This window comes from Haematobia irritans, chromosome 3, assembly GCF_050003625.1.
Source record: "Haematobia irritans isolate KBUSLIRL chromosome 3, ASM5000362v1, whole genome shotgun sequence".
Lineage (NCBI taxonomy): Eukaryota > Metazoa > Arthropoda > Insecta > Diptera > Muscidae > Haematobia > Haematobia irritans.
Genome location: NC_134399.1, coordinates 148,936,043 through 148,963,266, shown reverse-complemented (window position 1 = coordinate 148,963,266; position 27,224 = coordinate 148,936,043). Strand labels below are relative to the sequence as shown.

The following is a 27,224-nucleotide window of genomic DNA, read 5'->3' as shown; positions in this document are numbered from 1 at the left end:
TTTATTTCTATAGAAAATTTTGTCAAAATTTTGTTTCTGTAGGAAATTTAGTCAAAATTTTGTTTCTGTAGATTATTTTGCAGAATTTTATTTTCTACACAAAAATTTTTCTAAAATTGTATTTTTATTGATAATTTTTTCAAAATTTTATTTCTATAAGAAAAAATTGTCAAATTTTGTTTCTAAAGGGTGATACTGTCAAAATTTGGCCAATATAAACTTGACGTATTTCTTTCAATTTTGCATTTAAAAAACCTAAACACCCCTCATTTTGAAGGTGTGTGTGCGTAGAATGTTGCTCCTATTTTGATTTTGGAATTCACTCTTCAGTTGTCAAAATGCCGTCCAAGCAAGAAGAGCAGCGTATCAAAATTTTGCTCGCGCATCGCGAAAATCCGAGCTACTCGCACGCAAAGCTGGCAAAATCGCTAAAAGTTGCCAAATCAACCGTTACAAATGTAATTAAAGTGTTTGGGAACGTTTGTCGACAGCCAGGAAGTCTGGATCGGGGGGAAATCGAAAACCGGAAGACGACAAAGAGAGTTGCCGGAAGTTTCAAGCGAAACCCTAACCTCTCTCTCCGAGATGCCGCAAATAAGCTGTGTGTATCGTCTACAACCGTACATCGAGCCAAAAAACGAGCCGAACTATCGACTTAAAAGAAGGTAGTGACTCCCAATCGCGATGATAAACAAAATACGACGGCCAAAGCGCGATCCCGGAGGCTGTACACGACGATGCTGACGAAGTTTGACTGCGTGGTAATGGACGACGAAACCTACGTCAAAGCCGACTACAAGCAGCTTCCGGGACAGGAGTTTTATACGGCAAAAAGAAGGGGAAAGGTAGCAGATATTTTCAAGCACATAAAACTGTCAAAGTTCGCAAAGAAATATCTGGTTTGGCAAGCCATCTGTACCTGTGGCTTGAAAAGCAGCATTTTCATAGCTTCAGGGACTGTCAACCAAGAAATTTACGTGAGTGTTTGAATAAACGTCTGCTGCCTTTCCTGAAGAAACACGGTTGTTCCGTACTGTTTTGGCCGGATTTGGCATCTTGCCATTGCGGTAAAAAGGCCATGGAGTGGTACGCCGCCAACAACGTGCAGGTGGTTCCCAAGGACAAGAACCCTCCCAACACGCCAGAGCTCCGCCCAATTGAGAAATACTGGGCTATTGTCAAGCGGAACCTAAAGAAGACCGAAAAAACTGCTAAGGACGAGCAGCAGTTCAAGGCAAACTGGCTTTCTGCGGCGAAGAAGGTGGACAAGGTGGCTGTACAAAATCTGATGGCAGGTGTCAAGCGTGAGGCCCGGCAATTCGGATTTAGAAAAGCGAAAGCCTAACTGAATATTTTTCCTGAATTTTATACTAATTGAACTTGAAAAAGAAATTTAATTTGATTTTTTAAATAAACGATTTCACCGATTTACACGCGTTTTCCCTTGACCAAATTTTGACCGTATCACCCTTTATAGCTAATTTTCTCAATTTTTTTTTATTACTGATGCTCACTGAAACTCACTGCTATAAGAAATGTATTCAAAATTTTATTACTATAGAAATATTTTTTTTTATATAAAATTTAGTCTGAATTTTATTTCTATAGAAAATTTAGTCAAAATTTTGTTTCTATAGAATATTTTGCAAAATTTTATTTCTATAGCAAATTTTGTAAAATTGCTATAGAAAAAATTGCTATAAAATATGTTGCCAAATTTTATTCTAAATTGTATTTCTATATATTTGGTCAAAATTTGATTTCTATAGAAAATTTTGCCAAAACTGATACTCACTGCTAAGTCGAAAACTTGTAGAAATGACTCAAATTTTCTAATTTTTTAAGAAATGAATCATAAATGCATTTTTGCGAAATTGTCTAAACAATTATAAATATATTTCAAATATTGCCCGAGATTTTGTAGAAGTCTGATTTGAGATTTTATCAAAATGTAGATCTAAATACAAAGTTGTGCAGAGTATATTATAATCGGCCCGCCAGACTTTAGACTTTCCTTGCATTTTTATTTTTTGTTAAAATTGTGTAACATCCCATAACGTTAGTTTTAAATTTTAAGTACATAGATTTTGTAGAAGTATATACAATTTTGCCTAAATAGATACAGATTCAAATTCATGCATATGGGAATATAAACCTTTATATAGCTCGCAACAAATTTAAAGGATTTGAGATAGTATCAATAATTTTGGTCCACAAATACATATACTGTTGGTATCTTCTCATATTATGATGGGTATTTATATCATTATTTTATTAAACATTGCCCTAAATTTGAAATATAGAGTTCAATTGGCATCTAATGTGAAATTAAGACCTTTTTTTGCACACATAAATAAATACGATACTTTATATCGATCCACTTACGGTACCCCCACAATAGAACTACAAATTAGTGGTATTAAAATGAGATTTAGTTATATTACCCGTAGTCGACCCCGGAGTCGGAGTCGAGCTGATGAAAAATGGTCGATTCGGAGTCGGAGACGAGCAAAATTGGCTCGACTCCACAGCCCTGGTTTAGGGTATACAAATTTTGAAAGTTTGAATAATGGATAAATTTATAATGCTATGAAGGTTTTTGTTCCCGATGAAAATAACACTAGTATACACTAAAAATGTACATTTGATGAGAGGTGACTTTTCTTATGTATTTTGATCTGCTGAATTCGAAAAAATGTTTAAAAAAATGTTTATGGAACAGTTTATGAGATATCCCGTTATTTTTAGTTTTTCGCTCTTTTTTCTTTTTTGGACTCGGCTATAAAAAGGAGGTCCCTTGTCATTGAGCTTAACATGGAATCGGGCAGCACACAGTAATAAGAGAGAAGTTCACCGGAATAGTCTTAGTGAGCCTTATACATCAATCTGCCACCTAACCTAACCTAGTCAGCATAATCTTCCTATATCAATCCCATAGAAAATTCCAGATCGAGTCTGAAAAGGCGGCAAAGAGAATACTCATCAATGAGTCTGACAAATTTTCATGAAATAATACATCAACATGACAGCAAAATGTTATTTTATACGAAATTTTATTAGAAGTATGGCCAAAAGTATTAAAAGTACTCAAAAGGAAACATTCAGTTTGGTTGGGTGGTTATATTTTTATAGGTATTTCCACTCAAAATTACAGGTCATGTGCTCGGTTTTGCACGCTAGTGTATATTCATAATTTATTATGGTAATAAATATTGTAAATAAATAAATAAATTATTTTTTGACATATATATAATTAAAATTGTTAACTTAGAATCAAATAATCTAAAAGTTCACCACCACTCACTAATTTCTCTATGTATACCCTTCTACACTACATGTTCTTTGATGGCTCTGACATTTGTACTTACTGTAAATTCGGGTGGGTTTGGTAGCGTTGGACCAAATGGTGGCACATTCTCATCACAAAACATGGCCAGGCGATACATTTGTTCATGTTTCGTAACTACCGCAAAAATATCTAAAAATGAATGGTGGAAAAAAAACATACATACGAATATAAATAAAGAGGGAAAAAATTAAATTGACTTTATTTTCATATGAAATTGAGAATATATGTGTGTCATATGAACACGTTGCGCACGAGATGCATTTGACCATAGAAAGAGTAGTATAAAATTTTTCCTATTTTGATTGGACTTACGTGTAAATTGGCTTTTTATCCATGTGGGATCAAACATGGTAGGCAAGACTGTATCAACATTGGCTGCGGTACTTTGATCTATGAATACTATATTCACAATATCATTTCCAATGTGTCGTTTTCGTTCAACCTGCAAAAAGAGTGAATTAAAATTTTTTATATTTATTTCATGCATACAAATAAATAAAAATGGTACCAACAAATTTGAGTTATTTGTTAATTTTAAATTCGTATTTTGGTTTTAATATGAAAGAAATAAATTTTAAAAAACATTGTATAAGATTACACTCAGTACTTGGATCGAAAGATTTTGACCTTCCCTTAAGGATTTTGGTTGGTTGATTCGGAGCCAAAGATACGATCAGGGTTGGCCTGTCACAAACTGTGACTTTTGCGACGGTATAATAGGTATGTCGCAAAAGTCGTAAACCTACTGTAGAAAACCAAATTTTGAATAGAAGAAATCCTGAACATTTTTTAATTTAGTTTGACAACATTCGCTGTGAGTTTCTGCAGAAATTTGTGAAAGTTTTCCCATGGTCAAGCCTATTTTCTTAGGTGGTATCGAAATTCCCGTTGGTTAGTGTTCAAAATACCTTGGGGTTATATTGGACAGGAGACTGAACTTAAATCGAATTCGCTGCCTTCACTGAAAAAAAAGCATGCCGGGTACCAAAGATTTTGTCTTTACTTTAAAAATTTTGGTATTTATTCCGAGCCAAAGAAGCGGAGAATACAAGTAAGGATACTTTTAAGACACAATTCTCTTTTAAATTTAAGCAAATTTTAATTTTTCGCTTTTTCAGTTTTTTTTTCTTCATATTTTATCAAAGTCCTTTAAAAACTAGTTAACGACAACTTTATTTTCAAAACTAAGACTCGACTTCCAGTAGTAATTATGCTATGTTTCAAGTAAAAAGCGTCTTTAAAATGAAGTGTTGAAAAACATGTCCTATATTTTAACGATTGTTTGCTTTGTAGTCAAGATGCAAAAAGACAACAAATTTAAAGACAATTTCATTAAATTTAAAGAATTTTTCTGAATTATTAAAGTCAAGTTGACCTTAGCCCTAACGTTTTTTCTTTCATGTTATGATACCCATTTGTAAGTGGAATCACTTAATTATAAGGATAATACGACTTCATTGAAAAATGTATCGACTTTTGGACAAGGAAAAAAACTTTATATTAGAGAAATGCGTCTTCTATGCTAAGCAAAATTTCCATTCGTATTTTAAAGACATGAAATCTTTGACCCCACGACAATATTTTTTTCAGTGTAGCGGACGCGACTAAAGTATTTTCAGTTTGCGACTTTTGTTACTTTTTCTACATTTACGACGCGTATGTGACGTTTACGACGTTTACAACTTTGCGACAGTCGCAAACCTAAAAAAAGTTTGATACAGACCATCTATGGATACGACTTCTTTAAAATAAAGAAATTTTTAGCGACCTATATGGGTTTAAATCTGGGACAAATAAAATTAAAATTAGGATACAGAACTCATATATCAAATTTTCTTTTTCTTTTCGCGGTTTATTAATAAAGGTACTCAAGTGCAAACAAGTGCCCGTTTAAAAATCCAAATTAATTCCAAAAAACTTTAAACCAAAGACGCTAAATCCTCAAAATAAGTCTCAGCCTATATTTGAAACGTGTTTATCTTAAATCTAAAGTTTCAATACTTCAGTTAATTTAGGGACAATTTCTTTAAATCAAAAATGTGTTTCTTTACTTTAAGGAAAATTAACCGTAGTTCAAAGACATGCGATTATAATGGAGGTACGCAAATTTACAAAATGTGTGTCCTAAATTTAATGAAAAAAAAACTTTGAAGCAAAGATTATAAACTTATCACGTAAATATTTTCTTCAGTGTACGTACACTGAAAAACAAAATACTTGGAGTCAAAGAGTTGGACATTTCCTTAAAGGTCTTTTGCTATTGATTCCGAGCCAAAGATGTGTCTTCTTTAAAATACAGACATTTTTAAGGGACCTATATAAAAATATACGATCACTACAATTAATATTATGATACCGATATAATTTATAGAATTTTTCATTTTTTTGTGATAAATTAATACAACTATTCAAACAAATAAATGCCGGTTTTAAATCCAAATTATAACATAACATATATATACTTTATGGGGTATTAGAGCAATATTTCGATGTGTTACAAACGGAATGACAAAGTTAATATACCCCCATCCTATGGTGGAGGGTATAAAAACTGTTTTTATTGGTGGTTATATCATTAACCTATATAAATATTAATAAATATTAACCTGCTCCTGGTATAAATTTCCTAACTTTCAAAAGATTTTAAATTTCGTATTTGCTATAATTTATGACAGACTCATTGTGGTATCTGACTACAAATTTATTATTGTTCCAAAACTTCTACGTAATTATAACCACTTTATCACAGACACCATTATACCAAACCTTTATTTTTAAATTAAATAAAATTTTCTTCCAAAGAAAATAGAAACACACAAAACTACCAGTATAATAGATTTAAATTACTCCAACAGGTTTCTTCCTTTGTTTATCTATGGTTTCTTTTTTCTTATAACTCACCTGTTGTCGATTATCCTTGGAGAAGGGCAAAAGTGTTGAAACATGAAACATAATTTCATGACCTTCATGCAGGGTATAAACAGAATACTTGCCAGTCATGTCACCTGTAATGGAAGAAAGAAAATGCAATGAATAAAGTAGAACTACAACCAGAAAACCGGATGGCTTTAACACTAGACTACAAATGCAGAACTTTAACCTCGACCTCAACATCGTAGTTACATTAACCACAACGACAGGAGCAATGTCATTGTGGTATTTCATTTATCAACCAACACCATTAGGAGGTAAAAACTTTCAAAGAAATGGTGTTAAATCAAGTTGCCATTCTTCTTTACAAGATAGATAATATAATCAGGTTGGGGATTTTTTTTTTGCAATATAACATTAAAATATTGGGTTCTATGGAAGATGTCCTAAGATATAAGGCAGTGCAATTATGCAACATATACAACATAAGGCTCGAAATAATGTTCAACTACTTAGTACCGAAATGGGTTAAAACTGGGCAAAAAGTGGGTTGAATTGATTACAAATTGAAAAATTGAGACAAATTGATTTCAGTTCAATGGAATTTTCTCTTATGTAAAGATTAATAAATTTGTATATGCAAACACACATACGTATTGTAAGGACATGAAATAATTTGGTCCACGACAATATTATATATGATACAATAAATAAATATATACCCAGCAATTTAGCTGATAGCCTAAGTAGCTAATGCTAGATTTTCTCTCTATTATTCTTATATTTACTATACGTTTAATAAATAAATAAATAAATAATACCCAGCAAAAAAAGCGTCGCCAAGACTAGATCAGATTCTGAATTTATAAGAACCATTTTTTGTTTGAGTTTTAGAGGAATCATAAACATCTCTTGTAAGTGCAAGAAAATGATGAAATAACGCCTTGATTTGAAATCTAAAATCTATGAATTTTCATCCCAATTATTTAAATGACTACGAGAAGTAAAATCTGGAAATTTTGCATTCAGTTTCAAGCAATTTTCATGATCAGTGCACACACAAGGTCGTGGGTTCGATTCCTGCTACGACCGAACACCAACAAGTTTTTCAGCGGTGGATTATCCCACCTCAGTAATGCTGGTGACAATTCTGAGGGTTTCAAAGCTTCTCTAGGTGGTTGAATGTGGAACGCCGTTCGGACTCGGCTATAAAAAAGGAGGTCCCTTGACATAGAGCTTAACAATGGAATCGGGCAGCACTCAGTGATAAGAGAGAAGTTCACCACTGTGGTATCACAATGGACTGAATAGTCTAAGTGAGCCTGATACATCGGGCTGCCACATAACCTAACATAACCTAAACTATACCCTCAATAAGTGCAATCCGTCTATTTGGGGCTGTACCAAAACATGGACCGATAATCACCATTTTCGGCACATATTTTTATTTTCCTAGAATACCTCTAGATATCCCATTTCATGCAAGTTGGGTAAAAACTTGAGATTCTAGAAGGGCAAGAAGTAAAATCGGGAGATCGGTCTATATGGGGCTATATCAAAACATGGTCCGATAATCACCATTTCGGCACATCTCATTATTTTCCTAGTATACTTCTAGATTTCCAATTTCAGGCAAATTGGGTAAAAACGATGGATTTTAGAAGCACAAGAAATAAAATCGGGAGATCGGTCTATTTGGGGGCTATACCAAAACATGGACCGATACTCACCACTTTCGGCACACCTCTTTAAGGTCATAGAATACCTCTAGATTTCCGATTTTAGACAAATTGGGTAAAATTGCGGATTCTAGAAGACCAAGGAGTAAAATAGGTCTATATGGTGGCTATATGGGGGCTATATCAAAACATGGACCGATACTCACCATTTTCGGCACACCTCTTTAGGGTCCTAGAGTACCTCTAGATTTCAAATTTCGTGTAAATTGGATTAAAACTACGGATTATAGAAGCCAGAGAAATAAAATCGGGAGATCGGTCTATATGGGGGCTATATCAAAACATGGACCGATACCTAGAATACCTCTAGATTTCCAATTTCAAGCAAATCGGATAGAAATTACATTTTCTAGACGCCCAAGAAGCAAAATCGGGAAATCGGTCCATATGGGCGCTATACCAAAACATGGACCGATACGCCCCATTTTCGGTACACTTTTTGATGGTCCTAAAATATCTCTAGATTTCCAATTTCAGGCAAATTGGATAAAAACTACAGTTTTTATAAGCCCAAGACCCCAAATCGGGATGTCGGTTTATATGGGGACTATATCAAAACTTGGACCGATATAGCCCATCTTGGAACTTGACCTGCCTGCAAACAAAAGACGAATATGTGCCGAATTTCAGGACGATAGCGCTATTATTGAAGGCTGTAGCGTGATTACAACAGACAGACAGACGGACATGCTTATATCGTCTTAAAATTTCTCCCTGATCAAGAATATATATACTTTATATCGTCGGAAATCGATATTTCGATGCGTTACACACGGAATGACAAACTTAGTATACCCCCGTAACCAGTCTATGGTGGTGGATATAAAAACCGTATCTTTGACTCGAAATTAATACCAAACTACTTAAGGTCAAAGTGTTGGGATCCACGTAAAGTTTTTTTAGTGTAGTAATTTACATTAATGTCAGAAATATTTATCGGAAAATTGTATATAATGAGAATCCTATACTTTGATTATTAAATGCATTAAATATATATAAAATACTTGAAAGCAAGCTACTCCCTTAATATATGTTTATTCAAAAAAGGGTTTTAATGTTTTATTAAAACACTATTTTATTTCTCCCATTTTACCATTCTTTGTTTTAAATTTTCATTTATTAATGTTCCTTTCTTTTGTTTAATTAATATGGTGATGAACTCTCATACACTGAAAAACAGGTTAATTTGGATCCAAATATTTTGAACTTATTTTATTAGTATTGATTTCGAGCCCAAAATGGGGCTTCAATTGGAATAAAGAAATTTTATAGAAGCAACTAAACTTAATATTTGAGTTCTATAAAAATTAAATGCAATACCCATTTATCGAATTTTCTATTTTTCGGGATATTCATGGATATTTAGATCTAAGTAAAAAAGTAAAACTTGTTTCTTAATGTAAATAATAATAACATGTGTATATGGCCGTAAGTTCGGCCAGGTCGAATCTTATGTACCCTCCACCATGGATTGCATAGAAACTTCTTCTAAACACTGCCATCCACAATCGAATTACTTGGGTTGTGGTATCTTAAATCGTTTTCTAAATTGTGAGTTAGTCCATACGTGGTATATATTAGACAAAAAAGGTATGTGTAGGTAAGTCTACAAATAATTACGAATCGATATGGACTTTTGCACGGTACGTAGAGAGCCAGAATTGAAATATGGGGGTCGCTTATATGGGGGCTATATACAATTACGACGGACGGACATGCTCAGATCGAATTTCACCACGAGCCAGAATATATATACTTTATGGGGTCTTAAAGCAATATTTCGATGTGTTACAAACGGAATGACAAAGTTAATACACCCCCATCCTATGGTGGAGGGTATAATAATCAAGGATCAAAGTTTAGATTAAGTTTAAATCAAGAAAACTTTAATGCAATATTTCCTTACTTCACAGACATATAATGAAATACCCTTTTAAAACAAATATTATAAATATAAATAAAATTTTGCATTTGAAAGAATTTTATTCTTAATATATAGAGTTCTAAAATTTATGTTGTATAGTCTTCCGCCTTAGGTCACTATATTTTCAGTGTGATTTAAGTTTATTTGTCCATTCGCTTAGCAGAATCCTTGTACAAGGCCAATGCCAACAAAGACAGTTGCGGTTGAACTAAACATGTAACATAGACCAGCATGTCCAAGACAAATATCCACTAGTACATTGGATATTATAAACAAACACCAAGATTCGCTTTTTGTCTATGGTGTATACAAGACAGAGAGAGATGGAGAAAATAGCAAATCAAAAACATCTAAAGTCGGTCAGAGTCGATAATGTGACACTTCTAAGGACCCGTACTAAATGTGCACCTAACCTAATGGGCGTATGCTTGATATACTTGACGGGTAACTTATACGCATTGGAGTAACTAATTATCCTTGTATCGAATTTGAAGACGAATGATTGACTAACAAAAAAGAGAAATACCACGTGAGAATAATTTTGCTCGAATGAAAATCGCGACTTCGAAGTCAATTAGAGGCTATATCAAAAAATACGAATAAAACGAATGTTTATTCTATACGAGCGTGGTCTAATATGTAACATACTTATCCTCATCATCTGATAAGAGATTTTTGAAAGATTAGTTGCGACTAGAGGTGTGCACGTGAGAAATATTTTGCTCACACTCACGACACAGAAATCTTATTCACGCACACTCACGCACGCTAACGAAAAGAAAATTTGTACTCACGCACGAAAATCTTTTTAATGTCGTGACTCACGAAAAATGTCGTGACTTACGAATAATTTTATGACTGATTTACATATAGAAACTAACTGAAAACATGAGTATGGTTAAAATCGAGTCCGTTATAAAACTCTTACCACCTAGGATGTAACTAAAATTGTAAATGAATTCAACTCGTAAGCATTTTATGCTCGTAAGCGGGATTATTTTCGTGAGCGTGTTTTTCCGAAATTCGTTACACACGCCCACTCGTGACAATATTATTTTCGTGACTCACGCTCACGCACGACATTTGGTTGGTTAATCACGCTCACGCCGTAGCCGTCACGACAATTTAGTGTGACGTGCTCACCTCTAGTTGCAACGTGGTTGGGATCCACCGTGGTGCATGCCCGCATTGTATACACAGGGTCATGGTTTCAAAACCAGTTTCGACCAAACACCAAAAAATTTTTCAGCGGTGGATTATCCCACCTCAGTAATGCTGGTGACATTTCTGAGTGTGCCAAAGCTTTTCTAAGTGGTTTCACTGCAACGTGGAACGCCGTTCGGACTCGGCTATAAAACGGAGGTCCCTTGTCATTAAGCTTAACATAGAATTGGGCAGCACTCAGTGATAAAGAGAAGTTTACCACTTGTGATATCACACTGAAAGAAATATTGTCGTAAGACCAAAGATTTCATGCCCACGTAAGACTGGATATCTTTACATGAAAGAAAATGTCGTTTGACTAATGTCAACATGGCTTTAATAATTCAGAATAATTGTTTAAAATTAATGAAATCGTTTTTGAATGTTTGGACCTTTTGTTTCGTGACTACAAAGCGTTCAAAATTAGGATATTATTTTCAACATTGTTAAACGAATATTTTAAAATTTGTTTCCTAGTAAACTCAAATATTAAACAGAATTCTTACTTGAATTCTTACCTCTTCGCTTCGTTGGCTCGGAATCAATATCAAACTCATTAAAGATAAAAATCTGTTATGCGTCTGTTTACAACATTTTATTGATCGATTTGACGCTGAAGTAGAAAGTAAATACCTCAGGAGCACCCGAAAATTTTGGATTTTTACAGAAACTAGATTTCTTCATAAAAAATGACTTTAGTTTAAAGAAGTCGAAATAAATACCAAAATCCTTTTAGGATGGTCAAAATCTTTGAATTTAAGTGAACTGTTTCGAGTGAAGAAAATATTTTTGAGTGAGAATGAAAACGAAACGGCTTTCAATCACCACCACCACTGTAAAAATTTCTTCTTTTTATAGGCTTTCAGATCACCATCGTAGTTTTTTAAGCATTGTATTCTTTTTATCACAATGGACTGAATAGCCTAAGTGAGCCTGATACATCGTGTTACCACTATACATATACCTAACAAAACAATGAAGTTAAATCGGAGACCCACTTATACCGTTTTCTTTCTTTTGAGGAACGAAATTTTAGACAAATGAATTTTTCTTTTGATGCTAAAAAATCCTCTACTCATTTGCTCTTAAAGAAAATACTTTATAACAACAGGGAATTCCGTTTGTCTGAAATTTCATTTAGGAGGAAAGTAATGGGCGTTCAGGGGCTATATCATAAATTGGTACACTAAAAGAAAACATGCGTACCTCCGAAACCTCCGAACGAAATTTTAGACAAAAGAAATTCCTATTTGTAAATGTAAAGTATTTTCGCATATATCCGAATTGATGACAAACGATTCAGCAATTAATTTTAATATTTTTTATTACATTTTAAAGATAAAATTCTAGCGTCAAAAGAAAACTTTGATAGTCTAAAATTTCATTCCTGAGAAAAGAAAACTCTTCTTTCAGTGTAGTTCATCTTTAAACTTTGCGTATTACATCGAAATTTTCATTGATAGGCGGACAAACAGACAACACTAAAATAATCAAGTAATCAATATATTGATGTGTTACAAATGAAATGATAAACGTATCAATCCTCCCAAACTATGAGAGGAGACTATACAAACCAGGAAGGAACATTTTCATCATAATGACCGTAATGCGGCATACTAAAGAGACCACATTGTTTTTGGGTTTAAATGGAAGAGTCTGTTTTAATGAAAGACGGTAGCAAATAAAAAAACACATTTTGAACAATGGCAAATTCAGAAGAGAATAGAAATATTAATTATTCATAAAGGTTTCCAATTATTCTTAGGACAAATAAGCCTTTGTAGTTGTAATATTTTTTACAGTTATGGTATGATATAAATGAAAAGAAAAATGATGATGGGGCGAATTAACCCTTTATTTGAAATACCTTAAATGAACTATTATGTACCCTCAAAAAAAATCGCTTCTGTAACCTATACCCCAAACACATTTTCTTCAAGCATATATATTTTCAGCATTGATACTAACAAAATATTGTTTGTATTGTTCAAACATATTATGTTTCACCTTAGGGGCATACACTGGTAGAAAAAAATTTTAATGAAATTTTCTTTGTGTGGATATATTTTTAAGGCGCCAATTGGTTACTTCCATTATTTTACTTGCAGCATACTCTCTAGGTCTCTCTTTCTAAACATATATATATATATATATATATGTTTATAGGCTATTTCTAAATTAATATATGTTTGCATCTAAGCATATTGTATTTACAAACAGTTTATGTCCCAAACATAATATGCTCTAACATATTAAAGGGTGATACGGTCAAAATTTGGTCAATATAAACTGGACGTATTTCTTTCAATTTTGCATTTAAAAAACCTGACCACCCCTCATTTTGAAGGTGTGTGTGTAGAATGTTGCTCCTATTTTGATTTTGGAATTCACTCTTCAGTTGTCAAGATGCCGTCCAAGCAAGAAGAGCAGCGTATCAAAATTTTGCTCGTGCATCGCGAAAATCCGAGTTACTCGCACGCAAAGCTGGCAAAATCGCTAAAAGTTGCCAAATCAACCGTTACAAATGTAATGAAAGTGTTTGGGGAACGTTTGTCGACAGCCAGGAAGTCTGGATCGGGGTGAAATCAAAAACCGGAAGCCGCTGAGACGACAAAGAGAGTTGCCGGTAGTTTCAAGCGAAACCCTAACCTCTCTCTCCGAGATGCCGCAAATAAGCTGGGTGTATCGCCAACAACCGTGCATCGAGCCAAAAAAAACGAGCCGGACTATCGACTTACAAGAAGATATTGACTCCAAATCGCGATGATAAACAAAATACGACGGCCAAAGCGCGATCCCGGAGGCTGTACACGACGATGCTGACGAAGTTTGACTGCGTGGTAATGGACGACGAAACCTACGCCAAAGCCGACTACAAGCAGCTTCCGGGACAGGAGTTTTATACGGCAAAAGGAAGGGGAAAGGTAGCAGATATTTTCAAGCACATAAAACTGTCAAAGTTCGCAAAGAAATATCTGGTTTGGCAAGCCATCTGTACCTGTGGCTTGAAAAGCAGCATTTTCATAGCTTCCGGGCCTGTCAACCAAGAAATTTACGTGAAAGAGTGTTTGAATAAACGTCTGCTGCCTTTCCTGAAGAAACACGGTTGTTCCGTACTGTTTTGGCCGGATTTGGCATCTTGCCATTACGGTAAAAAGGCCATGGAGTGGTACGCCGCCAACAACGTTCAGGTGGTTCCCAAGGACAAGAACCCTCCCAACACGCCAGAGCTCCGCCCAATTGGGCTATTGTCAAGCGGAACCTAAAGAAGACCAAAAAAACTGCTAAGGACGAGCAGCAGTTCAAGGCAAACTGGCTTTTTGTGGCGAAGAAGGTGGACAAGTTGGCTGTACAAAATCTGATGGCAGGTGTCAAGCGTGAGGCCCGGCAATCCGGATTTGGAAAAGCGAAAGCATAACTAAATATTTGTCCTAAATTTTATACTAATTGAACTTGAAAAAGAAATTTAATTTGATTTTTTAAATAAACGATTTCACCGATTTACACGCGTTTTCCCTTGACCAAATTTTGACCGTATCACCCTTTAATATATATAGTAGGGGTCTGCACAATTCCATTTGTAAATGCAGAGTACACGTGCACTTGCTACATGAGTACATCTATTTGAGAGAGTCGCAAAACAATTGGTACACATTTTGATGAACCAAAAGCCACGAGTAACTTCTTGTTGCTACTCTGATGTCTTCACTACCAACAAACACATATTCCTCTTTCTCTCTTATAGAAGTGTACTCAGAGTGATCAAAGACAATAAACTCTAGGAAGATAGGAAATTGGCTACTGAGGAGATCAAACCATTTACCGTGTTAGTTTCATACTCGAACCAAACGCGTATACGACAAGTATTGACATAGCATTAAAATGCAAATAAAAATAAATTAAGTGCACGAAATAAATTTCCATAAAGGGGAAAATGTAATTTTTTTGTTGTAGCCTAAAATTTAACATTGTTTCATTAAGAAAATTAAGTTTTTCATTTAAAAAATAAAAACGAAAAATAAATAAAAAAATTACAAACATGTATGGAACTAACATGGTAAATGCAACATTTGGTATGACGCAAGGCAATTTCCTATCTTCCTCAAGTTTATTGTCTTTGAGAGTGATCACGTATTGTATGTTGCGAGAACAAAACTTCATAGAGTACTCCATGTACCATGTGCAGTTTCAGAAATACAAAAAAGCAGTTCCTCTCCATAATGTATGTTTTGGTTTGTTATAAAGAACGGCAAACGTTAAGGTAAGTGTGTGACATACATAAATGTATGAAATATGTGATATACATACATATCTATGATTAATAATAATGGAAAGTCGCACATAACTGAGAAATACTTGTGGTACCACGTGAGTGTGAAGAGAATCCATGTTGTACTTTTTCTCAGGTACTTACATTTTTATTGTTCCTTTTTTTCGGAACACATATTGTTTCGGATAAGTACTTGGTGGTATTTGACAAGCAAGTGTTCTCTTCACTTCACTACTTGCGCTCTGAGAGAAAGACAGTGTATGTACTATATTCGACAGCGAATAGCATACATGTGGTGAAAAGTTATTCGATGCAGACCTCTAATATATAGCCCAAACATGTTATGCTAGGTTAGGTTAGGTGGCAGCCCGATGTATCAGGCTCACTTAGACTATTCAGTCCATTGTGATACCACATTGGAGAACTTCTCTCTTATCACTGAGTGCTGCCCGATTCCATGTTAAGCTCAATGACAAGGGACCTCCTTTTTATAGCCGAGTCCGAACGGCGTTCCACATTGCAGTGAAACCACTTAGAGAAGCTTTGAACCTCTCAGAAATGTCACTAGCATTACTGAGGTGGGATAATCCATCGCTGAAAATGTTTGTGGTGTTCGGTCGAAGAAGGAATCGAACCCACGACCTTGTGTATGCAAGGCGGGCATGCTAACCATTGCACCACGGTGCTTGTTTATGAACATTATATGCATCTAAAAATATTGTGTTAAAAAATGTGAGTTCCAAACATATAATTTTTACACCGAAACATATGAAAAACAGTCTTTTTCGTCCGTGTGTAATCTAAATTTTTGGTCACGCAATTTTCACACATTAAAGACAAATTTCTTTATAAATTTTAATTAAAAGAATAGGTCGAAAACTTTGGTTGTTAATCCATATCTAATTTAATATCATAATTTATTATGGTTTTAATTACTTTAATAAATAAATAAACACTTAAAAAAATTTCACAAATGCTCTAGCTTTTTTTTATTAAATTTAAGGCACTTGGTCTTCATATCATGTGTGCCCCAAATGAAGTGAAAAAATTAGAGTAAAAATTCTATTAGAGCCTTAGAGACTATACTAGACTTAAAGCCTCTAGATGTTCAGATCAAAAACGAAGTCATGGCTGTGATTAGATTGAAGATATTGGGAGAATGGATGAAAACACGAAATACCACAAACCAACAAAGGATAATAGAGGAGACGTTGGGTGTAATGGCGATTGTCGAAATAATACCAAAGGGATGACTTCTACATCGATGGATCGAAGATGGGCGAGAGGACTGGACTTGTCATATATGTGGAAGAACCAGACACCAAGGTTAGGTTAGGTTATGTGGCAGCCCGATGTATCAGGCTCACTTAGACTATTCAGTCCATTGTGATACCACAGTGGTGAACTTCTCTCTTATCACTGAGTGCTGCCCGATTCCATGTTAAGCTCAATGACAAGGGACCTCCTTTTTATAGCCGAGTCCGAACGGCGTTCCACATTCCAGTGAAACCACTTAGAGAAGCTTTGAAACACTCAGAAATGTCACCAGCATTACTGAGGTGGGATAATCCACCGCTGAAAAACTTTTTGGTATTCGGTCGTAGCAGGAATCGAACCCACGACCTTGTGTATGCAAAGCGGGCATGCTAACCATTGCACCACGGTGGCTCCCAAAAACCACCAACATCCTGTACCAATTACAGGACCACAACAAAATTCTGGAGGCAGAAGTGCATGTCACAACGGAATTTGTTAATAGACTCTGAAAGAAGGCGAGTCCACAAAACTTTAACATTATCACAGATTCACAGGGTTTGACTCAGACAAGAAAACTACTCAAGGAGAGTTGGTCAATATTCCCAGTGAGCAGGGCCGTGGGATTATTGACCTGGCACCGAGAATTGAGAGGACAACTGTGTCGAATAGGAGCCACAGAGGTTGATGCATGTGCATCGTTTCTTAAGAACGATGAGGCTTTGGAAAAAAATTTGGAAGTTCTTCCAAAGGCACAACTTTAAAAGCACTTCCAGAAGATGCACTCCCCATGATGTTCGTTATTTTAACTACCCAGGAAGTTCTTTTAATTGAATTTTTTATATCTTGTTTTTTGCATACTTTTAATGGGTAATTTTAACTTTTTTTGTTTCAAATAGGTTAAAAACAGAGTAAAAATTCATAAAATGGTACAAATCATTTGTCAAAAAAAAAAACGAAATCCAATCCATTAAAAATTATAAAAATTATTTATTTGGCAAAATATCTCAGAATATTTTAATTTACATCCAATACATTGAATACGGATCACACCTAAAGAAGTGATGCAAATTCAGTGCAACATTTTCATTTCTTTTTTGGCGTCGCTTTTTTTGCTGGGTATATTATAAAATGGTAGGATTTAAGTCGAAATAAAGCATTTAAATTATTCAAATTCACTTCAATGATGGTAACAATCAGACCATTGGACTCCTGTTACTTTTCGCTTACGGCATAATTTCCTTTTCATTATTAAGTCAACATAAAAAAAAATCAAAATAAATTCATTTTTCACAATTGGTCTTGTTGTATAATACATTACATTTATTATGTACTTACCTTTAACATCTAATCCACCACGAAAACGATCCCATCCTTTTAGGCGAACACGTTCACCTAATACATCCAAAAAGTCTTCAAAGTCCTGACTGGATTCCTCTGTGAAGATGAATAAGACAATAAGTTAATCATCAAGTGGTTAATACTTGTATGTTCAGAAAAAAGTGTGGGTTGTAATTTATGACAAGTTTTGAAGTTCAATATAGTTCACATCAAAGCTCAATTTTATAAATTCTTATTCTTATTAGAATTACCCATTTAAAATATGAAAAAGAGTTATAAAAAATTTTATTAAATGAACTTCCTGTGTTGTTAAAATAAAGAACATCTTTGGGGGACATTTTTGGAAGTGCTTTTAAAGTTGTGTGAAGTTCTTCGGTACGCAGAGTCTGGGTTCAAACCCAAAAGTATTTCAGCTGTAATACTGCTGACATTTCTGAGTGTTTCAAAGCCTCTCTGTAGCATCACCATGGACTGAATAGTCTATGTGAGCATGAAATAATGAGCTGCCACTACACTCAAAAAAAAAAAAGTTTACTTTGATCCAAAGATTTGGACCTTCCCTTAAGGGTTTTGGCATCGATTCCGAGCCAAAGATGCGGTGTCTTTAAAATAAAGACATTTTTTAGCGACCTATCTGGCTTTAAATCTAGGATCAATAAAATTAAAATTAGGATGCAGATTTCATATAACGAATATTCATTCTGTTTTCGCGGTATATTAAAAAAGCTACTCACGTACAAACAAATGCTAGTTTAAAAATCGAAATTATAACAGATTTTTCGAAGTAAAAATTGTTTTTAGTTTTTGGAGCAAAGTTTATAAACTTTACTTTAATTAAAATTTCATTATTTTAAAGAAAGTTGTCCTTAATATTTTGTAAATTTCGCATTCTAAAATTTAGGTTGCGTAATCTTTAATATCAGGTAAATATTTTTATACTTAACCAACACAAAAATAAACTATGATTCAATCACGAAATTAATTGTTCCAATCAATTTTTTAATTGAAATGTCCTCAATCACGAAAATGTTTTAGGATCAAACACAGTTTTAATTTGGCATAAAAAATACTAGATAATTTTTTTTTTAATTTAATTTAAAAATTTCACAAATTTTTTTATTTTTAAGTTTTTTTTATTATACCCTCCATCATAGGATGGGGGTATATTAACTTTGTCATTCCGTTTGTAACACATCGAAATATTGCTCTAAGACCCCATAAAGTATATATATTCTGGGTCGTGGTGAAATTCTGAGTCGATCTAAGCATGTCCGTCCGTCCGTCCGTCCGTCCGTCCGTCCGTCCGTCCGTCTGTTGAAATCACGCTAACTTCCGAACGAAACAAGCTATCGACTTGAAACTTGGCACAAGTAGTTGTTATCGATGTAGGTCGGATGGTATTGAAAATGGGCCATATCGGTCCACTTTTACGTATAGCTCCCATATAAAGGGACCCTCAGATTTGGTTTGTGGAGCCTCTAACAGAAGCATATTTCATCCGATCCGGCTGAAATTTGGTACGTGGTGTTGGTATATGGTCTCTAACAATCATGCAAAAATTGGTCCACATCGGTCCATAATTATATATAGCCCCCATATAAACCGATCCCCAGATTTGGCTTGTGGAGCCTCTAAGAGAAGCATATTTCATCCGATCCGGCTGAAATTTGGTACATGGTGTTGGTATATGGTCTCTAACAATCATGCAAAAATTGGTCCACATCGGTCCATAATTATATATAGCCCCCATATAAACCGATCCCCAGATTTGGCTTGCGGAGCCTCAAAGAGAAGCAAATTTCATCCGATCCACCTGAAATTTGGTACATGATGTTGGTATATGGTCTCTAACAACCATGCAAAAATTGGTCCACATCGGTCCATAATTATATATAGCCCCCATATAAACCGATCCCCAGATTTGGCTTGTGGAGCCTCTAAGAGAAGCATATTTCATCCGATCCGGCTGAAATTTGGTACATGGTGTTGGTATATGGTCTCTAACAATCATGCAAAAATTGGTCCACATCGGTCCATAATTATATATAGCCCCTATATAAACCGATCTCCACATTTGGCTTGCGAAGCCTCAAAGAGAAGCAAATTGCATCCGATCCGGCTGAAATTTGGTACATGGTATTGGTATATGGTCTCTAGCAACCGTGCAAAAATTGGTCCACATCGGTCCATAATTATATATAGCGCACATATGAACCGATCCCCAGATTTGGGTTGCGGAGCCTCTAAGAGAAGCAAATTTCATCCGATCCGGTTCAAATTAGGAACGTGGTGTTAGTATATGGTCGCTAACAAACATATCAAAATTGGTCCAATCACACAAAAATTGGTCCACATCGGTTCATAATCATGTTTGCCACTGAGCCAAAAACAATCTACCAAAATTTTATTTCTATAGAAAATTTTGATAAAATTTTATTCGGTTCATAATAAAATTTTCATCATTGTCAAAATTTTATTTCTATAGAAAATTTTGTTCAAATTTTATTCGGTTCATAATTATGGTTGCCACTCGAGCCAAAAATAATCTACCAAGATTTTATTTTTATAGAAAAATTTGTCAAAAGTTTATTTCTATAGAAAATTTTGTTAAAATTTTATTTGTGTAGACATTTTTGTCAAAATTTTCTTTCTATAGAAAATTTTGTGAAAATTTTTATTTCTATAGAAAATTTTGGGAAAATTTTATTTCTATAGAAAATTTTGTTAAAATTTTATTTCTGTAGAAAATTTTGTCAAAATGTTATGTCTACTTTGTCAAACTGAATTATATGCGTATTGGATCGATCTTTTTTTTGATTTAATATATACCACGTATGGACTTACATACAATTTAGAAGACGGTGTTAGGAGGTTTTAAGATACCTTGCCATCGGCAAGCGTTACCGCAACTCAAGTAATTCGATTGTGGATGGCAGTGTTTAGAAGAAGTCTATACGCAATCCATGATGGAGGGTACATAAGCTTCGGCCTGGCCGAACTTACGGCCGTACATACTTGTTTTTTAGTTGATGTCGATTCGAAAACTCAATTTTTAAATTGATTCTTTTTATACCCTCCACCATAGGATAGGGGATATATAAACTTTGTCATTCCGTTTGTAACACATTGAAATATTGCTCTAAGACCCCATAATGTATATATATTCTGGGTTATGGCGAAATTCTGAGTCGATCTAAGCATGTCCGTCCGCCGGTCCGTCTGATGACATCACGCTAACTTCCGAACGAAAAAGGCTATCGGCTTGAAACTTGGCATAAGTAGTTGTAATCACGCTACAGTCTTCAATAATGAAGCGATCGTGCTGAAATTTTGCACAAACTCGTCTTTTGTCTGCAGGCAGGTCAAGTTCGAAGATGGGCTATATCGGTCCAGGTTTTGATATAGTCCCCGTATAAACCGACCTCCCGATTTGGGGTCTTGGGCTTACAGAAATCGAAGTTTTTATCCAATTTGCCTGAAATTTGAAATCTAGAGGTATTTTATGACCATAAATAGGTGTGCCAAAAATTGTGAGTATCGGTCCGTGTTTTGGTATAGCCCCCATATAGACCGATCTCGCTATTTTACTTCTTGGGCTTATAGAAACCGCAGTTTTTATTCAATTTACCTGAAATTGGAAATCTAGAGGTATTGTAGGACAACAAATACGTGCGCCAAAAATTGTGAGTATCGGTCCATGTTTTGGTATGGTCCCCATATAAAACGACCTCCCGATTTTATTTCTTGGGCTTATAGAAACCGCAGTTTTTATTCAATTTACCTGAAATTGGAAATCTAGAGGTATTGTAGGACCACAAATACGTGCGCCAAAAATTGTGAGTATCGGTCCATGTTTTGGTATGGTCCCCATATAAAACGACCTCCCGATTTGGGTCTTGGGCTTATAGAAACCGCAGTTTTTATTCAATTTACCTGAAATTGGAAATCTGGAGGTATTTTATGACCATAAAGAGGTGTGCCAAAAATGGTGAGTGTCGGTCCATGTTTTGGTATAGCCCCCATATAGACCGATCTTCCGATTTTATTTCTTGGGCTTATAGAAACCGCAGTTTTTATTCAATTTACCTGAAATTGGAAATCTAGAGGTATTGAAGGACCACAAATACGTGTGCCAAAAATTGTGAGTATCGGTCCATATTTTGGTATAGCCCCCATATAGACCGATCTCCCGATTTTACTTCTTGGGCTTATAGAAACCGCAGTTTTTATTCAATTTACCTGAAATTGGAAATCTAGAGGTATTACAGGACCACAAATACGTGTGCCAAAAATTGTGAGTATCGGTCCATGTTTTGGTATGGTCCCTATATAAAACGACCTCCCGGTTTGGGGTCTTGGGCTTATAGAAACCGTAGTTTTTATCCAATTTGTCTGAAATTGGAAATCTAGAGGTATTTTAGAACCATAAAGAGGTGTGCCGAAAATGGTGAGTATCGGTCCATTTTTGGTATAGCCCCCATATAGACCGATTTCCCGATTTTACTTCTTGGGCTTCTAGAATCAGAAGTTTTTATCCTATTTGCCTGAAATTAGAAATCTAGAGGTATTTTCGGGTCATAAAGAGGTGTGCCGAAAACGGTGAGTATCGGTCCAAATTTTAGTATAACCCCCATAAGAACGATCTCCCGCTTTAACTCCTTGGGTTTCTAGAAACCTTAGTTTTTATCTGATTTGCCTTAAATTGTGAATATTCTGGTATTTTAGGCTCACAAAAACGTGTATCGGATTAAGTTTTTATCGGTCCGACTTCACTTCTTGAGGGTGTAGAAGGAGCAGTGATCATGAAAATTGTTTGAAACTCAATGTAAAATTTCCAGATTTTCCTTCTACAGATTTAAGATTTCAAATCAAGACGTCATTTTATAATTTTCTTGCACACATACAAGAGATGTTAATGATTCCTCTAAAACTCAAACAAAAATGGTTCTTATAAATCCAGATTCTGATATAGTCCTCATAGGTGAAATCTTTAAATTTATCTTCGGGAAGTGTCCTCAAGCCCTCCTGAAATTTCAAAGGCAACCCTAATATTTGGTTCATGGTGGTGGGTATTTAAGATTCGGCCCGGCCGAACTTAGTGCTGTATATACTTGTTTTTTTTTTTTTTTTTAATTTATTCTTTTTACTATTCAAACAATCCAAATTCCAAATAAAATAGTTCAATAATTTCCAAATAAAACAGTTTAACAATTAATTGAGTTTTGCAATTGACATCGATTAAAGTTTTTAATTAAATTGTTAATTGGGAATATTAATTGTTTAATAAAAACCGCGATTTTCACTAATATTCTTAACTATTCTTAACAGTATTTATAGCTTGATTAAAAAAATAATTGCCTTGACTATTAATTATTTTACTATTTAATTAAAAATTTAAATATTTTCAATTGTTTGATTTAAATATTTAAATATTTAAATATTTTCAATTGTTTGATTTAAATATTTAAATATTTAAATATTTTCAATGAGTTTGATTAAAAAGTTAAATGTACACTCAAAAAAAAAGTGAACTCTTTATTTCACAAAAGCCAATTTAACTTTATTTTTGATCATGGAATTATTATTTTTGGGGAAGGTTAGGTTAGGTTAGGTTAGGTTAGGTGGCAGCCCGATGTATCAGGCTCACTTAGACTATTCAGTCCATTGTGATACCACATTGGTGAACTTCTCTCTTATCACTGAGTGCTGCCCGATTTCATGTTAAGCTCAATTACAAGGGACCTCCTTTTTATAGCCGACCACTTAGAGAAGCTTTGAAACCCTCAGAAATGTTACCAGCATTACTGAGGTGGGATAATCCACCGCTGAAAAACTTTTTGGTGTTCGGTCGAAGCAGGAATCGAACCCACGACCTTTTGTATGCAAGGCGGGCATGCTAACCATTGCACCACGGTGGCTCCCATTTTGGAGAAAGTTTGCTTAACTCTAATAATTTTTTGTGTACTTTATTCAAACGAACTAAACAACGGGAAAATATTATACACAAATTAAGAATAAAGATTTACTAAATTCGTATATCTCACAAAATAGTTCATTATTTCTTTAAATTTGTAAATTTTACTACAAATGCGTCCATCAAAAACTTCCTATATCATAAAATTCCTAAAGACATTCTTGCAATTTTGAACTCCAATTTTTTCCTTCAAACTACAAAATTTTCTTTAACAAGTGAAAAAAAATTATTTATGTCTAATTGAATTCTTGAATTTGTCGAAAAATATTTACTTATTTTTGTGATATCGGCGTGATTCCAACGTTTGTAATACTGTTTAGTTAACATTTTCTAAAAATATTAAAAATTTTCTAAAATCAACCAAAAGTTTTTTGCATGGTATTTTTTTCAGTGTATCAAGTAATTTTTTAATTGAAAATTTTTTAGCTTCAATTAACTTTTTAATTGGAAATATTTTAGTGATATTTTTTTCTGTGTAGTAGGCTGGTTCCCTGACCTTTTCTGCCTCCTTCTTTCTCGATATTCTGGTAAACATATAAATTATATACAACATAAATTATATAAATTATTTTGCATTCGTCTCCATCCGACGCCCAAACTATTTGCCTAATCTCATTAAATTGGTTAACATTCCTTAAATAAGATTGCCTTTGGCAATTGCGAAAAGTCTTTATGTAACTAAGATTACTTACGAATCCCTTCAGAGGACGCATTTCCAAGAAGATTTTCTAAATATTACTTAATTCTCTACAATCCCACTAGTCACCCGCCCTCCTCCCCTCACCTAATCAACAAGATAACCATCAATGATATAAGCAACTAAATCTACTTACGATTACTTAACATCTCGTCATCACAGCATTGGCCTGGCTTCATGTATACAACGCCAAATTTGAAATTAACCGAGCCTTCTTGCTCCTCGAGTAAGAGCAAATCCTTTTGAATGTCAGCTGCAAAAATTTCCTTTGGATTTTTCATTGTCGATGCATCGATGCCACTGAAGTGAGTGAGGATTTGTTTAACCGTCAGTTTCTGATTGGCCTGATATGGTAGTGCAATCTTTTGTGTACCCTAAAATTGAAGAAAGGAGAGTAAAATGAAACCAAGTGAACATGAATTCTCAAATGTGAAAAACATCAAGAACATTACTATAGTACAATGGTAATCTTAAAATTGGCAATATTGTTTGTGATGAGGCTAATGTAAAATCGAAAGTTTTCAAATAAATTGGCTTTTGTTCATTTGCTAATTTCATAACCCAGCTATGGGTAATTATTCCTGGAAATGATAAATTGCAAAATACTTTGCAATGTTCATATATGTAATGGATAACACATAGTACGTTTTCGTAACAGAGCACTACACTGCAAAAAATTTCATTGAAATTGGCAACGAAAAATAGCATTAAGACAAAGAAAATATTCAATTATAGTATGATTTTTATACCCTCCACCATAGGAGTGGGGGTATATTAACTTTGTCATTCCATTCTATCGACTTGAAACTTGGTACAAGTAGTTGTTATTGATGTAGGTCGGATGGTATTGCTTGCGGAGCCTCTTGGAGGAGACAAATTCATCCGATCCGGTTTAAATTTGGTTCATGGTGTTAGTATATGGTATCTCACAACCATGCAAAAATTGGTCTATATAGGTCCATAATTATATATAGCCCTCATATAAACCGATCCCCAGATTCAACCTGCAAATGATTCGTGTCAAAAATTGACGTCTGTAAGTAAATTAGTTTGTGAGATAGAGCGTCTTTTGTAAAGCAACTTTTGTTAGTGTGAAAAAATGGAAAAAAAGGAATTTTGTGTTTTGATAAAATACTGTTTTCTGAAGGGAATACGGTGGAAGCAAAAACTTGGCTTGATAATGAGTTTCCGGACTCTGCCCCAGGGAAATCAACAATAATTGATTGGTACGCAGTGGACGCACGAAAGAGGTGGTTACCAACGAAAACATAAAAAAAAAACAAGTAAGTAAAGTAGAAAGTCGGGCGGGGCCGACTATATCATACCCTAAACCACCCTTACTGAATTAGTAATCATAAACATTTGTGTGGTAACATTGATATAGGTCTGGGAGATAAACCGCAGTTGCATATTTAAGAAAATTAAGGGGTACATGTTTATGGGTGCTTTGTCCCAATCTGACTATAGCTCATAGTCAATGTTGCCAGGGAAAATGTTCGGTTTACCCTACAAGGACAAAAAAGTTCTCTACTTTCCCATACAATTTTCCCTACAATATTTTTCGTTCAATTTAAAAAATTTTACAAAACAAAAATGGTTCTACGTACTTTATTATCTTAAAACATGAATATGCAACGTATATAACATAGAACACAAATTTGTATTACCACCACGGTTGCCACAGTTGATAGAATTCTATCCAAAATAGTAATCTTTTTTTGTTAAATCTTTATGAAAATAAAATGTGGACAATAAATTCTATAGAAATAAAATTTTGAGAAAAAATTCCATAGAAATAAAATTTTGAGAAAATTTTTTACAGAAATAATAGTTTGAAAAAAAATTCTATAGAAATACAATTTTGACAAAATTTTCTGCAGGAATAAAGTTTTGACAATAATTTCTATAGAAATATTTGTTTGGTAGATTTGTGGTAATTTGTGGTAATCTTCAAATTTTGTTAGATTTTTTTTTGGCACGAGTGGTAACTGTTGTTACCACACGTTGTTAAAGATCAAGCCTTGCCGGCTTCTAATTTCCTCCTTTGAGCCACCAAAATGTAAAAATTATTACAAATTGTGTTGAGGGAAAATGTCCATACATTGTGGCCCTACGTCCCTACAAGACGCTAAATATTAGAAAAACCCTACATATAGACAATTTCCCCTACTTCTAGCAACACTGGCTGTGTTGATATTGCACCTACGGAGTTAGTATGCCACTAATATTGAGCCCATTATTAAAAAAGAGAAAATCGTTCAATTAGTGTGGGTAATAAATCCAAATTTGTAAAAATCGAGCAATATTCTTATGTAAGAGCTACAAGTACGTATAAATACGATCGGGTAGTACATCAAAATTTGAAATTTGAGTAACATTGGTTAATAAATAAGAGTACTATGGCCAAATTTGGGAAAATAGAACGCTGCATATATATGGGTTTGATTAATACCACAGACGGTAACCTTGTGCAAAATTTGAGTACGATTAGGTAATAAATGAGGCCTCTATGGTCAAAAATAAGGTTATTGTGGCCAAATTTGGCAAAATCGGACGACACATATATATGGGAGCTATAACTAAATCCGAACAGATTTCGATG

The 27,224-nt window shown here is 34.4% G+C and overlaps 1 protein-coding gene across 1 annotated transcript in view; it reads right to left on the bottom strand.

Annotated features, from left to right (window-relative positions):
- The window catches only part of LOC142230123 (GTPase-activating Rap/Ran-GAP domain-like protein 3), a 333,099-nt gene that overhangs the window by 28,258 nt on the left and 277,617 nt on the right, over positions 1 to 27,224 (bottom strand). The window contains exons 6-10 of the mRNA XM_075300757.1: positions 24,759 to 24,996; positions 17,949 to 18,047; positions 6,251 to 6,354; positions 3,662 to 3,791; positions 3,369 to 3,478 (exon numbers count right to left, since the gene is read on the bottom strand). Coding sequence (XP_075156872.1) covers positions 3,369 to 3,478; positions 3,662 to 3,791; positions 6,251 to 6,354; positions 17,949 to 18,047; positions 24,759 to 24,996 — 681 coding nt within the window. The remainder of the gene's footprint in view (positions 1 to 3,368; positions 3,479 to 3,661; positions 3,792 to 6,250; positions 6,355 to 17,948; positions 18,048 to 24,758; positions 24,997 to 27,224) is intronic.